The 14,083-nt window shown below is 41.7% G+C and overlaps 1 protein-coding gene across 5 annotated transcripts in view; it reads right to left on the bottom strand.

The window, feature by feature from the left end:
* The window catches only part of KCNK2 (potassium two pore domain channel subfamily K member 2), a 110,710-nt gene that overhangs the window by 95,487 nt on the left and 1,140 nt on the right, over nt 1-14,083 (bottom strand). For all 5 annotated transcript variants that reach the window (XM_031690030.2, XM_031690031.2, XM_072948537.1 and 2 more), the window contains exon 2: nt 11,692-12,002. In XM_031690030.2, coding sequence (XP_031545890.1) covers nt 11,692-12,002 — 311 coding nt within the window. The remainder of the gene's footprint in view (nt 1-11,691; nt 12,003-14,083) is intronic.

Raw genomic sequence — 14,083 nt, 5'->3', positions numbered from 1 at the left:
GTACGTGAGGACACAGAGAAAAGTTAATTAGCAAAATGTGAGAAGTCATAAAAAGAAGACTATCCACTAAAGACTGAGAAAAATTGGTTCTTTGTAAAAACGGGTATGTTTGGTTATAGGTCTAAAATAAAAGGTTCTAATTGTTCAAAAATGTAGATATAATAAACACATATTTGAAGGGATGAATGCAAATCTAGGTATCTGTTCTGCAATGCTTTAATTTTACACTAAAAAGGGAAATAGCAAAGTATGGAAATACCGCCATGATCTCTAAGATTATGAAATGCCCAATGTTCAATTAAATTTTAAAAAATCTCACCAGTCTGGGTAAAGAGACACACAAATGAGAGTTGAGGCTCACCTCTGTCAAGTGAAAACTAATGGCTTTGGAAGAAAACCACCCAGGCCACTCTTTTCAAATAGTTTTTTCTGTAACCTAGAAGAAGCCACAAGAGTCCCTGCAATTCTTTGCCTGAGGACATCATTCTGCAAGGCCAATGTACAAAACACTAGGCAATGCCAGAGATGCAACAGAAAAAAAAAAAAAGGACAGAGAAAGAATTAAAACAGAAAGCCACTCTTGTGCTATATCATGATTCCTCCTCTTCTGGGATACTGCCCACAGCTCTGATGGACACTTACCAAAGTGCTAACTGAGCAGAAAGCAGTTCAAAAAAGGATGAGGAAAATAATCAAGGAGATGCAGTAAGTACTAAGGAAGAAATGTAAAAACAAGACGACTAGAAAGGCAAAGACTCAAGACACACGCCATCACGGATTACAAAAGCATACAGAGCTGAGTGAGAATGAATTCTAGGTGTGGTAGGGGATAAAGATAAGAAAAGACAATGTCCCTGTCTTTAGAAGGGAATTACATGACTTTGTTCGCAAAATTCACTCATTATATGGCTTAAAATTAAGGATGTAATTGTATAAAAGATCATAATGATCATAATGAACCTTATTGAGTAGAATGTAAGACACATCTCAAGAGCAGGTACAGGCTGAAATGTGGTTAAATTCGTACAGCTTAGCTAAATTAAGCTTATGAATATTAGATACATGACAGATTTTTCATAATGTCATGATGCACAGGGTACAGTTGCCCCTTTTAAAGCTGTTTCATAAAGGCAATAATACCACTGTTTTTAAATGTTCCTTGGTACGAGAGTTAAGAGTAAGAAATACTAAGCTGGATGAACTACTATTCTTTTTTTTTTTTAATTATTGAAGTAGAGTCAGTTACAATGTGTCAGTTTCTGGCGTGCAGCACAATGTCCCAGTCACGCATATACATACACACTTTTGTTTTCATAGGTGAACTACTATTCTTGATTCAGCCAAGACATTCAAATGCTAAAAAAAATGAAAGGCAGGGAAATAGTAGAGGAAGGTAGAAAATATCATCTCATCCTCTTAATGAAAAAGGATGTAACCTAACCTATGTGAATACTAAGTAAGTAAGAAAACAGGAGTGAATGGGGCTATTTCTGTGTTTAGAACAGAGGATCCCAGGTGAATGGCGGAAAGGAACCATCATTCATTTCCTGAAATGAAAACATCTCTTCTTTTTGCAACACCACAGCGTCTACTCTGCTATACTCTTCAATACTCTGTACTCGAACTCCTCAGTCAGTACTTTGATTTCTTCTATACGTTACTTATTAAGGAAACTTTGAACCACTTGGACCAAAGGACCACAAGGGAATTTAAACGTTTTACCTCTCCTCCAATTCTAAACTTCACTTTAAAAGAGTTACGCAATAATCTCCGCAATTCTAACCAACGGTCACAAAGGCACTGACACCCCCTGGAGAACTTTCGTTAAAGTTCATCTACCACCGTCCACTGGAGAACATGGTCAGAAAGAAAAACAACCGTGTGAGGTCTTGGTCTTAAGTGTGTAACTGAAGCGTAAGGTGTAAACTGAAAAAGGTAGCAGAGAGCAAGAAAATTATGCAATTTCAGATGCTGCCCCCAAAATATTCTTCTTGTTAAAAATTCACCACAAGGAAGGAGGGATGGCTGATAACAGAATAGCTGTTTAAAAATGAGAAAAAAGAAAAAAGAAAGGTAAGGGAAAAGAAAAGGAGGAAAGAGAGAGAGGAAGGGAGGCAGGGGAAGGGGAGAGAGAGGACCACATCTGTAAGTCCTCACCTGAGAAGAGACCCACAGCTCTCAATTTAAGAATCTTTACTTCACTACCAAACTTGTCTAGCATCCTCTTACATGCCTCACCAAAGCACTTCTCTTACTACCACCATATTTTCAGTCAATCCATAAATACATAATTGCTTACATTGTACAACTATCCACAGGCTAAGATAACTCTTCTTAATAACTACAGATGTGGTCTTTATAAACACGTTTTTACGTGAAAGCCCCTTCCTTCTCAGTGGATCCGTTAATTATCTGTTTGCTATTCAGATGCAAGCAGGGCTCAAAGACAAAGGCTACTCAGACATTGAGTTTTTTATCCTGCCTTAATTTCTCTAATGATCCAGCCTCTGCAATCAAAAGACCCAAAGCCAAGCACTACCTTTGCTGATGCAACGTTAAAGATGGAAGTGTTAAGGAAAAAGAGCATGTCCTAGAACGACGCTGACATGCGACTTCGTGCCGCACTGAACACTGTGAAATCAAGGTTTTGCATCTTGAAAACATCACTCATCTGATAGAGAGGCTTTCTGTTTGAAGGTCTACTGGATTTGGGCTCCACTTTCTTAAAAACATGATATACCAGTTTATGTCTATGTAGCCTATAAAACACATGTGAATTCAAAATGGCCCATGTTGTAAGGATCCTCAGAGCTGCTCTACCAGCAACGGTGTCTGTGTGAGGTTGCCCTACACCACCACCACAAGGGACCTGGGGAGTGGCAGCCTTCTGTGTCAGGTCCTCTATGTCAAAACCCTTCAGACAATCTCTAAGAGGAAGACTTGGAATACTTCTGAATCATCCCTTACACAATGAAGAGCAAAAAATGGATATAGCAAAGTAGCATGCATATGTGATCCCGTGTGTGTAAAACTGTGTGGACATTTGCACATATGTGTGTGTACACAGAAACACAAACTCACACACAAACACACAAACAGCCTCAGTCTATTCCATCTGTGTATATATGCCTAAAGAAAGGTCTCAGCCAACTCTAGGGGAAGGACTTTAGATGTTACTTTTTTCTTTGTATCTTCTTGTAGCATCTGGATTTTGTATATTATTAATACTTTGTGAATGTCTGAAACAAAGAAAGGGGTAAAAGTCCTGTAATCCTGCAGACAGAATGTTAATTTAGTGCCTTCTTGCCACTATTTCCCTCTGCTCCTCCTCTCCCCAGCCCTGTCCACCTCTGCCTTCCAGGTAAGCATCCTCCAGCTTTAAATCGCCTTTCCCAACTTCCCGTACCTGGTTGTGCTTCAGCACGACTAGCACCCAACCACACACGTTTCAGCATCATATTTCAGTTGCTCACTTGTGGCCTTATAATTGTAGTGTAGTTTTCCATGAGTATATATTTTCCTCCCACATTGACAGACCTGCCACACCTGCTGCTGCTGAACTTCGTTAGTACAGTGTGGGGCGCACAGACGCAACAGCCACATGTAATGAAGTGTGTCCTCGGTGCACAAGTCAGAAATCTGATTTAGTTTGTAGGGTTAGACAAAAGGGGAGCCCAGGGTGAGGAAACACAACAACAACAAAAAAGTTGCTTCTAAAGAGACTTTTGGTAGAGTGGAAACAAGCCTCACAGTCACCTGAACGGCAGCTCTAATTCTGGATGCCTCTGTGCCACTTTCAGCATCTCAAGCCAGAAAGGGCTGAGTAACCCGGGGTCAAACATTCTGTGCCTCCGTTTCCCTGTCTACAAAAGGGGGGTGGTGAAGAATAACCTCTCTGTTTCCTGACCAAGCAAAAGAGAATACACATGAAAGTACCTGTAAAAAGATACAGCCTTGGGCTAAACATTCTCTGGGTGCTGACTATCACTAGACATCGTGGTGCACACATTCCTGTGTAACTATCTACGGGAAAGGCCCTGGAGATGGAGTCACAGGAAATGATCTAATCAAGGTACTTAATCTGTCTGCGCCTCAGTTTCCTCATTTTACAAATATGAATTAAAATACACATGTCAAGGGATGCGGGAATTAAACAACATAATGTACCTTACCATGCAAAATGGTATGCCAATGTATGATATAAGGCAAACGCGGACTGTACAACTCTAAGAATTTTAGAGCCATCGTCATCATTGCTATTGACAGATCTACACTAGTCAAACTTCACTCTCATCCTATTTGACTGAGTTGTACATTGAAGTCATGTTTTTAGTTTAGACCAAAGAAATTGTCAGCCAAAAAACATTTTAACATGTATTACAGTGTATATGCAGAATAACTTCTCTCAGTCTCAGATAACTATTTCAGCTATCAAATAAAATTCCTTTTTAATCACATCAGTTTGGGTGATATGTTATTGATATATAACAGTCATATAGCACTTTACTAATTTTTTACCAATATTAACTAGTTAATCTTCATACAGCCTTTGGAGATAAAATCATTTTCTGAAAAGCTTCTTTTATGTGTCATAATAAAAACCTAAGTATAATTAGGAAACAGCGAATGAAAGTATCTCAATTATTACTTGATGTACTTACACGTGAAAAAAGCCTTTCCATTTAAATTCTTTCACTCTGAAAGTCAAGACAGCTTGAAGATAGGGGCAGGAAGAGGAGGCAAACATGTTATTCCACTAAGAAAGGAGTTTGTGAGCGAGACCTAGGAAAATCAGAAACTGACAAGGTTTTCTTCAAGGCTTCGAGATCATCCTTGATACCTAATTTCCTCTTGTATCTTTGAAAGCAGCACTCCGAAATAATTCTCACCCTCCAAGCCCAGTCCTTTAAATGGCTCCTAGATAATCTGGTAAAATAATCCAGGCTACTTAGAAATTTACACACTATGCTGTCCAAAAGTGTTTCTTCCAGAGATCAACCCAAAGGACCTAAAGTATTTATGGGATGTTTAAACATTTTTCAGGCTGTTTTTTGCTTAGAACTGTGTTCCTAACGTCTAAATTTAGGTCCAAAAAGTTGAACAAGAAGAGTAAAATCACCGAGAAGAAAAGATAGCCTCTTCCGATGCTCTCTAGACAACATGATATTGTGTCCATAAATTAAATGATAAAAGACGAATATGCACTTTCCGAAACTGAAGCCAAATATTTAACATATCTAGGTGCTTATACAAACTAGAAGAATAGCTGCCCACCCACTGTGTACAGAATCACATAGTATCACTCACTGCCACGTACAGTCAGCTCTAAGCACACACTTCATACGCCAAGCCGTCCCCTTTGCCGTTAAGAGAGCTGCGAGCCATCATCAAAAACATAATTGAGCTCCCCTATTCAAACACCTTCGGTGGCTCCCATGCCTAGAGACATACTTTTTAAATGTTTCTTTTAAAGGGTCCCTAACAGCAAAGAAAAATGAAAACTTCAGAGGTCTGGGGGCATAGGGTGAAACAGTTTGCTAAAATGAGAGGAATGTCCTTGAAATCCTTGAAATTCATGTGAATTCTGGATTCTACTCTGTAGCAACCTCTCCATGGTGAAGCGTTCCTGGGATCATTCAAGAATCTCCGCTCGGCTCAACCTGCACTCATTGTCCAGGTGACTTTGTCCAACGTCTTGACTTTAAAAGCTTTCTGTGTAATGATGACCTCCCAGTCTGTATCTTCAGCCTGACCCCTTCCTGGAAGCCCAAACTCACATCTCCAGCATCCTGATCAACAGCTACCCTGGCGGCGGCGGGTGGGGGGAGTCTTCCCAGGCATCTCAAAGTTAACATGGCCACGCTGGCCTGGACTTGGCCTGGGCTGTTGTACTAAAGCGCCCACACAGCACTGTCCCCTGGTAAAGGCATGAGACATGCTGACCAAGAGTGTTGTTTTGTAACCATGGCCCGAGGAGCTTCACGGAGGTTAACACCAGCTTGTTGGCATTATTTATTGACAACAGTGTGATGGACGGTTTGCACCTGGTCTCAGAGAGACTCCTAGAAGTTCTGCCACTGAGATTGGTTACAGAGCAAGAAAATGCCTGTGCAACCAGCAGGATATCAGAAACTCTAGCCGAGATCCTATTTTTGGCTCCCTGGCCCTGTGGAGTTCTGTGCACACGTTGGTGGTTCTTGATTCAAACCAGAATGTCCTGGCATGGCCTTACAGAGGGGGACAACGGCAGCTGGCTTCCGGCCTCTCCAGCCCCCGTGCTGTGGTGTGACCCTAGCCTGTGCAGCAGATCTTTATTTGGGGGTGCTGTTTTCACACTGCACCATTTTCCTGCATGACACTATAGATCTATAAGCACTGTTATCTGGGGTCCTCTGAATCTTCTTCAACAACTGAAGTCTGTCTAACAGACACTACTAGTGCAGTTGCTCTAAGCTCCTGACATTATCCCCAATCCAGCTCCTCCTGCATGCTTCCCCAGTCTCAGAAAAATGGGGGCTATATTCTTTTAGTTCATTAGGACAAAAATCTTTGATGCCTCACCTTTGCCCTGCCCGTCTTGCCCATCAGTAAAGTCTCCTTGGCTTCCCTTCCAAAACACATGCAGAGCCTGACCCTATCTCACAACCTTCCCAGCTGTCACCTTAGTTCTAGCCTCCCTGATCCATCACCCGGACAGCCTCATAACTGCTCCCTCTGTTTCTGCCCATGGCCTCCTCCAGTCTATTCTCAGCTCAGCAGCCAGAGTGGTCCTGGTGAAACATAAGCCAGAACATGACTCTCATCTGTACCAAAAAGTCCAATTCCTGAGTGTAACTTACCAGGCCCTACATACAGAACGTGGTCCTCATCACCGGCCTGCCGTCGCCTTCTACCACTCCCTCCTCCCAGCATCCCTGCTGCCCCTCTGCCTGCAGGGGATGCTCTCGTCTCAGGGAGATGCTAAGCCCTCTCCTGAGTGTTATCCCCCAGAGAGCCCCTTGGCTAATTCCCTCACTCCCTTTACTTAAAAGTCACCTCATCAGTGAAGCTTCTTCAGTGACCGTATCTAAAATTAATCACCAATAGCCTCCGACATTTCCTACCCCTCTTCACTACTTTGTTTTTCCTCCTGAGACTGATCTCGATCTAACACCCTACCTTCCCCCAGTAGGATGTGAGCTTGTTGAGGGCGAGAATTTTCACCTGTTTTATTCTCTCCTATACTTCAGTGCCTGGGACAGTGCACAAGAAGCAGGAATTCAGTAAATATTTTTGAATGAATGAATGAATGATGATAGAATTAATATAAAACCAATGGTTTTCTTTTTTTTAAAAAAGCCTAGTTCATCAGCATTCTAGGAAGGCAGGAAGCCCCAGGTATCCCCTGGTACACAACCAACTGCCCTCAACGGCACATCTACTCCAGGGGGAGGAGAACGGGCCTCGGATAAAGCCCCCTCCCTCGTGTGGAACAACAGGCCTTGCTCTGCTCTGCCAGACTTGCTCTGACCCTGCCCCGACACCCAGATACCTCAGTGACACTGTGCCCTCTGCCTAGAACATCCACTGATTCCCACATCTTCCCCTACGGAGCTCTGAGTCCACATTTAAAATCCTTTCACCTCTTCTTCTGTGTCTTCCCAACTCTCTTTAGGTGGTGAATTCTCCCTCATGTGATCCGGCTCCAATCTGCAAGTAGTTCTATTACAACTAAGTTTATAGCCGTCTCCCCCACTTCACTCTGACTGAGAGGGTGTCTTCCAAGCAGCCATGTTCTTCCCATCGTTTTACTTGGCTCAATGCCCAGCCCAAAGGGCAACACTTTGGAAGTGCTCAATAAATGCCACTGAAGGAAGCAGTAAAAACAAAACTGAGAAGAGGGAGCAGTGCAGAGAACAGAATCCCCTCAGCAGGAAGTTTCCAAAGACCTAGACCCCAGGCCGCCACATGCCCTTGTCAGATATGTCCATTTCTTCACCCAAAAAGCAGACAGAATACCTTCCCCCTGTTCCTGACAGAGGGTAGGGGGGTAGGGAGGCAGAGCTCAAATGAAAAAAACAAAAGCCAAGTCTCCCATGAGATGTTTTTATTATCAATGTATAATACAGATCATAGGTTTCTGCCCTATTTCCTAATCTCAGAATTGATTCAGCAAACATGGAAATAACTAGATGGAAACCAGGTACATCCAGTATGACTGTGCCTCTCCTGGGTCACCACATTCAACGAGGAGAAAACCAGAAAGTGATGTCCAAAAAGAATATTAAAACCCAGGTACTATACTCTCCATGTATATGGAGAGAGCGATGTTATGTAACATAAATCACTCTGTACATGGGACTATAATTCAATATTCATTACAGTCTAATACACAGAATAATAGGGAACATTCCAGCAAACTTTAATGTTTATTAAATTTTTTTTAGAGGCAGAAAATATAGGAACTGAAGATATAAGCTCTGGAGTCTGTCCGTTTAGGTCTGAATAACAGTGCATGCCACCTTTTTCGGAAAATGAGCTCCCTCTGCCTCAGTTTCCACATAAGTTAAATAGAGATAATAAGGCACTTACCTTACAGGGTTGTTTAAGAGAATTAAGTGAGACATTCATTACATGTAAAGGGTTAGAACAGTGCCTTGCACATAGTAAGTGCTCATTAAATTTTGTCTGTTGTTACTGGTATTCATGACGTTTGAAACTTAAAAGTGTTTCCATATATTTTTCCGTATTGATGTCACACTAACTTAAATGTAACGGAAGTTGAAAATCAACGTTTTCCAAATATTTCAGCCCAGAAAAGATCTCTTTGTCTTGATACCTCTGCCCCTCCTCCTCCATCTTGCCTCAGAGGGCCTTTGTCAAAAACAGCACTTTGACGGAACACACATACTGGCACTCGGTAACATAAGAGGAAGTCACTCTAAGGTGCGTCAATACTCCATTTCCCTGTCCCTCCCCGTAGCAACCCCCACGCCTTGCAAGCCTACCCACACCCCATCACCCTGAGACACAACCACAGCACGGAATGAAGTTACCATCGCCCACCCAGAGGTATAATTAATAGCGTGAGGCCAGATTAGATGAACCGTACTTGACGATGGCCTTACTGTCTGACTACCCACTTCCTCCTCCTTCCCTGCTGTTCACACGGAATCCAGAATTCCTCCTCCGCCAACACTAGGACTGAACTTTCAACTTCTCTGACTCTTTCCTCCTCAGCTCTGAAAAAAGTTGAGCCCTGAAAGAACAGAGACCCCGAGGAATGAAGCCAAACCAAGATTCTGAAGACCCAAACTCTCATCCTCATAATACTACTTGGGGTAAGTCACTGGGACTTTCTGTGTCTTGGCTTCCTCATCCTTAACACTGTGATATTACTGCCTAATATACCTGCTCATGAAGTCTTAAGGGAGGATTAAAAGGGAGACTAAACATGGGAAATACATGTGGAAATCTGAGGGAATCATACAAATGAGATGTAATTCTAACACGTGATTACTGGCTAATTTGCCTGCCTCCCTAATTAAACAATGATATTGATCTTGGAGCCATGCCATGAAAAAGATTTCTTTTATTAGAAGAAATTATACTCAAAGAGAAAAAAAAATAATTTATTAAAACCATAGGGTCAGTGATACGACAATAAATGAGGCAAACTCTGCATTTAAAAACACTGAATAAGCACAAAAATCCTGAAGATTTTTTTAAGAAGCAAAAATACTCAGTCAGCAGTAAATACTAATAAAGCTAAAATGGATTGTCTGGGTAGAGCAGAAAGAAAAAAATCAGGTCATATTTTGAGCTCCGTTCGTGTTCATTCCAAAAACAATGTGACTTCTTTTTTTCCCTGCCTAAAACCAACGACCTCACTTTGAAAGGTAAGACTGCAACTACTTGAATTAGATGCTCCACCCAGGAAAGAGGTAAGGGGGGAGGGAAAAACATCACAGCAAACAAACCTCACACTTCACGAGAACCCAAATGCCTTACGGGGACTATTTCTCTACCCCTCACAGCAACCTGATTTGATGGGTATTCTTTCCTCATTCCGGATAGATCCTTTAAGGCTCAGAGTGGAAAATTACGTGCTCAAGATGACAACTCCAGTAAAATACTCAAATGGAGTTTAAAACATCCTATCTGATCCCAAAGTTCAGGCTTTTACTACTCCTCCATGCTCCCTCCACCTAAATACCCTAGAGCTCTCCTTCTAAAACCCAAGAGAAGTGGGAATTATTCAAAGATTGTAGTACCTCTAAGGACTCTGTGCACAAATGGAGAGTGAAGTGGAAGGGATCTCACGCAGGAACAGGCAATGGGGTGGCTGGACCAATATGAGTTGGCAGGCTCACTGTCAATACTGAAAATGGCACCACCACCTTCCATTATAGTAGAGAATTCAGTATCTAAGTATCTGAAGAGCCTTTTCAAAATTTCAGTCAAATAGATGAGATACAGAAGTGTCTGAATATGGTAGGAGCTAAATGAGGATCGAAGAAGTCTAGCTTCCACAGCTTTCAATAAAACTTGATCGAGAACTTGTACGCGTAACTCTGTAAACAGAGGGAGGACAGAAGTAGCATTTGGGGACCCCTGGCAAGAGGAAACTAGAAAGGGAAGGTCTTAGAACAAGAACTATTCCAACTCATTCAAATGATGCAAAACCAAGTACAAGATGAGAAAGAATCTGCTCAGTTGATGAAAATCAGATGATCTTCAATCCAATTTGACTTACACCAGGTAAGAGAAGTAGGCTTGATAGGAAGATGAATGTGTACAATTAAAATGCTTTCAACAATCAGTCTCATCTCTCCTTGAAAGAAAGTTCTAGGGCTTTCTCCTTGACCAAGAGTCTTGGTTTGACCAATGAATTGTTTTGAACAAAAAGAAATCCACAACAAAAATACAGCCATCACCAAGGAGCCTAACTGAAATTTTTAAATCATTTTGGGATTAGCTTTTTTTAAAAAGTGTTTTTCCTTAAGGATACTGTTCTGCTATTATAGAGTAAATTAAAACTAAATTAGTTTTTATTCAAAAACTCCATTTTTCTGTGTAGTAGTAAATTGCTTTTAGTTGGTGTCTAGAGTGGCAATGACTAATCACTTCTCCCTACACACCTAAAAAAGGCAGTTATCAGAGTCATACTTCGGCTAGATTAAAGACGTGTGCCACAGCTTGTTAACTGGGAGGGGTACCCACCTTAAGAGGGTCACACCACAAACACGTCTTTTCTATCTTACGTGGCCACTGCCATGTTTACTGCACTTTTTCTGCCCTCTATTTTCCCCTCATTTGCCACAGCGAAGTTTCTTAGTCGGCAATGGTTCTCTAACCGTGGGGGCCTCCAGCAAGGTAACCCCAAGTTCACAAGTGTCCACTGGTAGGTCTAAGACAAGGCAAAGGAAAAGAAAGTGGGGAGACAATAGGAAAGAAACAGAAACTCAAGAGTAGAAGAGGATGAGAAGGAACAGCAAGAGGGAAAAATAAAGGGGAAGGAGAAGAAAAGACGGCAAAGTAAGAAAAGAGGGAGGGGGCGCCATTTGGAGAAAAAGAAACTGTGGGAAAGAGGACAAAAGTGGACTGGACCCCCACAAGCAGATCAGGGGGCTTTGTATTGTGTTATCGTCTCTTACTCTTACTTGTCTTTCCCCAAAGAGCCAACGAGTAACAACTCCTGGGGGCCATTACCTGGATGAGTTCGTCCAGCTCAGTCGAATTGACACAGGAGTGCTGGGAAATGAACGTTTGCTTCTGGATCACAATGGTGGTCCTCTGAGAAATCTCGTGAGGCTGCTCCAATGCTTTGAACACGGTGGCGCCGATGATCAGATAGAGGACAACCACCAGGAAAATCGTGGAGACCGTCTTCCATTTCATAACATTAATGGTCGTGTCACTCTCCACCCGGGAAGCAAGCACTGTGGGTTTCGTGGAAAACGAGAGCCTCGGTTTGGAGTTCTGAGCGGCAGACTTAGGATCCAGCAAGTCGGGTGCCGCCACTGACAACAACAGAAATGAAGGTTAGGTTGGAGGAGGTAAGAGGGGGAATGGCTCGGCTTCGTGAAGGGGTCAGCAAAGGCTGACTCAATTCCGCTTGCTCCCCTGGTGGAAGCTCTGGAGCCAAACCCCAAAGGGCTCCCACTAGATCGCAGCCAGGACCACATACATGGGTTCAAGGAAGAGGGGCTGGGTCTTAGCTCTCTGCTGCTATTGGGGTTTCAGATGGGAGGAAAAAAACAGGAAGCAGATCAAGAAACTTAAAATAAAATAAAATAAAAGCATGCCTGAGGTCTTCTTAATTAATTTCAAAATTTCTGTCTGTCCAACATGCTAGTCAGCACATTTACAGAGCTCTGAAGAGTTGAGAGTACTAAACTAGGTATCTGAATGCTCATAAAGAAGACTAATAATGGATTATTCTTGTTCTCAAGAACTTGACATTCGATATCACAAACAATAGATGTGAAGAACATTACCTATTTTTATTTTGAAATTCATTATAATAAAGAAATTGTATTGTAAGTGAATTTGAGATCCAAACATTGTTGCTCAAAGTAAAACATTAGCAATTTTCTGGTAAAATAGGATGGCAAATAAACCACTCAATAACTCAGTCATTTCTTTTTGCTATCCTCCAAAACGGGCTCATGTGTAAGCATTCTCTGTATTTTGTTATTTAATCTCTGACATCTTTAAAAAGAAAACAAAAGTATCGCTACGCATTCTGGCACAATCCTAGATGCAGCCAAGAGATGACAAGCTCCTTCCATTTCAACAGTGGACATTATCAAAAAAAAAAAAATTTAAAACCTTCTCTCACACCTTAGACCCTACATGCTCTGTACAAAGCTAATTGCTCCATTAGAGTGGATTTATGTGTTCTCTTACAAATTCCCTTATACTCTAAGGTGACTCTAAATCCATTTATTATTCATCTCAGCTGTTCAAAAATATCATTAATGGATTTCTTCTCAGGAAATTCAAGAGATACTAGACTTCTACTTCCTAAGGGGAAAATGAGCCATCTACAATAGAGTATCTGATTGGAAAGGCAACATTGAACCAAAAGGGGTAATAGAATGGCTGAAAATGGGGGACTTAAAAAAAATTGCCAATCCAACCAGAATCATCAATTTCACATTCATAATTGCTATAGATATAAGTAAAATTACTCTAGTGTATATGATACAAGTTTAATAAAATAACTTAATGAAAAAGACATTTTTAGGTAAGTATATAAGAAATCCCTCAGAAATTGCACCCAAATACCCTACAGGAACCTGAAATTACTTGAAAATAAGAAGGGAATAAAGAGTGTCCATTTTCACGTGGCTGCAGACCTTGCCCTCTTGACGACCACTGGGAGTTAAATGTTGGACTACCACAGTGGGAGTTCATGAAATAGATCTCCTATTGCCCATCGGAAGGAAGCTTTGCAAACAAAGCTATGGGGAGCATCAGACCTGAGTATTGTACAATGATGGCAGATAACGGAGGGCTCCTCAATCAGCCAAACTCTGAATGGTTCTGACTCTGAAGAGATGGAAGTCAGAGTCAGAGATGAGGTAACTGTACCCCCGGCTCCAAGTAGAGGTTCTACATATGCACAGATCGTTTCTGCAGTTTCCTATGGCTGAGCCTGCCGTCTACAGGTGTGCACAGCTTCCCTCCTGTTACAGTCCCCGGCTCCAAATAAAGCCCCACACCTTTAACCTGTGATATTCATAATGGGGACTTCATTCAAAATTAGCACTGGATATGTGTTTAATGTTTTAATTTTTAAAACCTTTTTAACAGAACTGCTGATAACAGTTAAAATCACTGTCATCTGCTGTCTAGCCACCCCACCCCACTTCCAAGCTGCTTAGTGAGTCTGAATGAAAAATAAAGGTCATAATCTAAAATTAAGCTATCTTTGGAATAAAAACAACAGAGAATCACAGAGAAGCTCCACATTCTCTCTCTGAAGGAAGCTTTCTAAGCCTTTCCTTCCCGGTTCTCTGTGCTCTCTCATATTTCTGATTTTTCACATCAATGGTTTCTAATCTGTAGAACTGGAAAACACCAAGACTGTTTACCT

Source organism: Vicugna pacos, chromosome 23 (genome assembly GCF_048564905.1).
Source record: "Vicugna pacos chromosome 23, VicPac4, whole genome shotgun sequence".
NCBI lineage: Eukaryota > Metazoa > Chordata > Mammalia > Artiodactyla > Camelidae > Vicugna > Vicugna pacos.
This window is presented reverse-complemented; position numbering and strand designations above follow the sequence as displayed.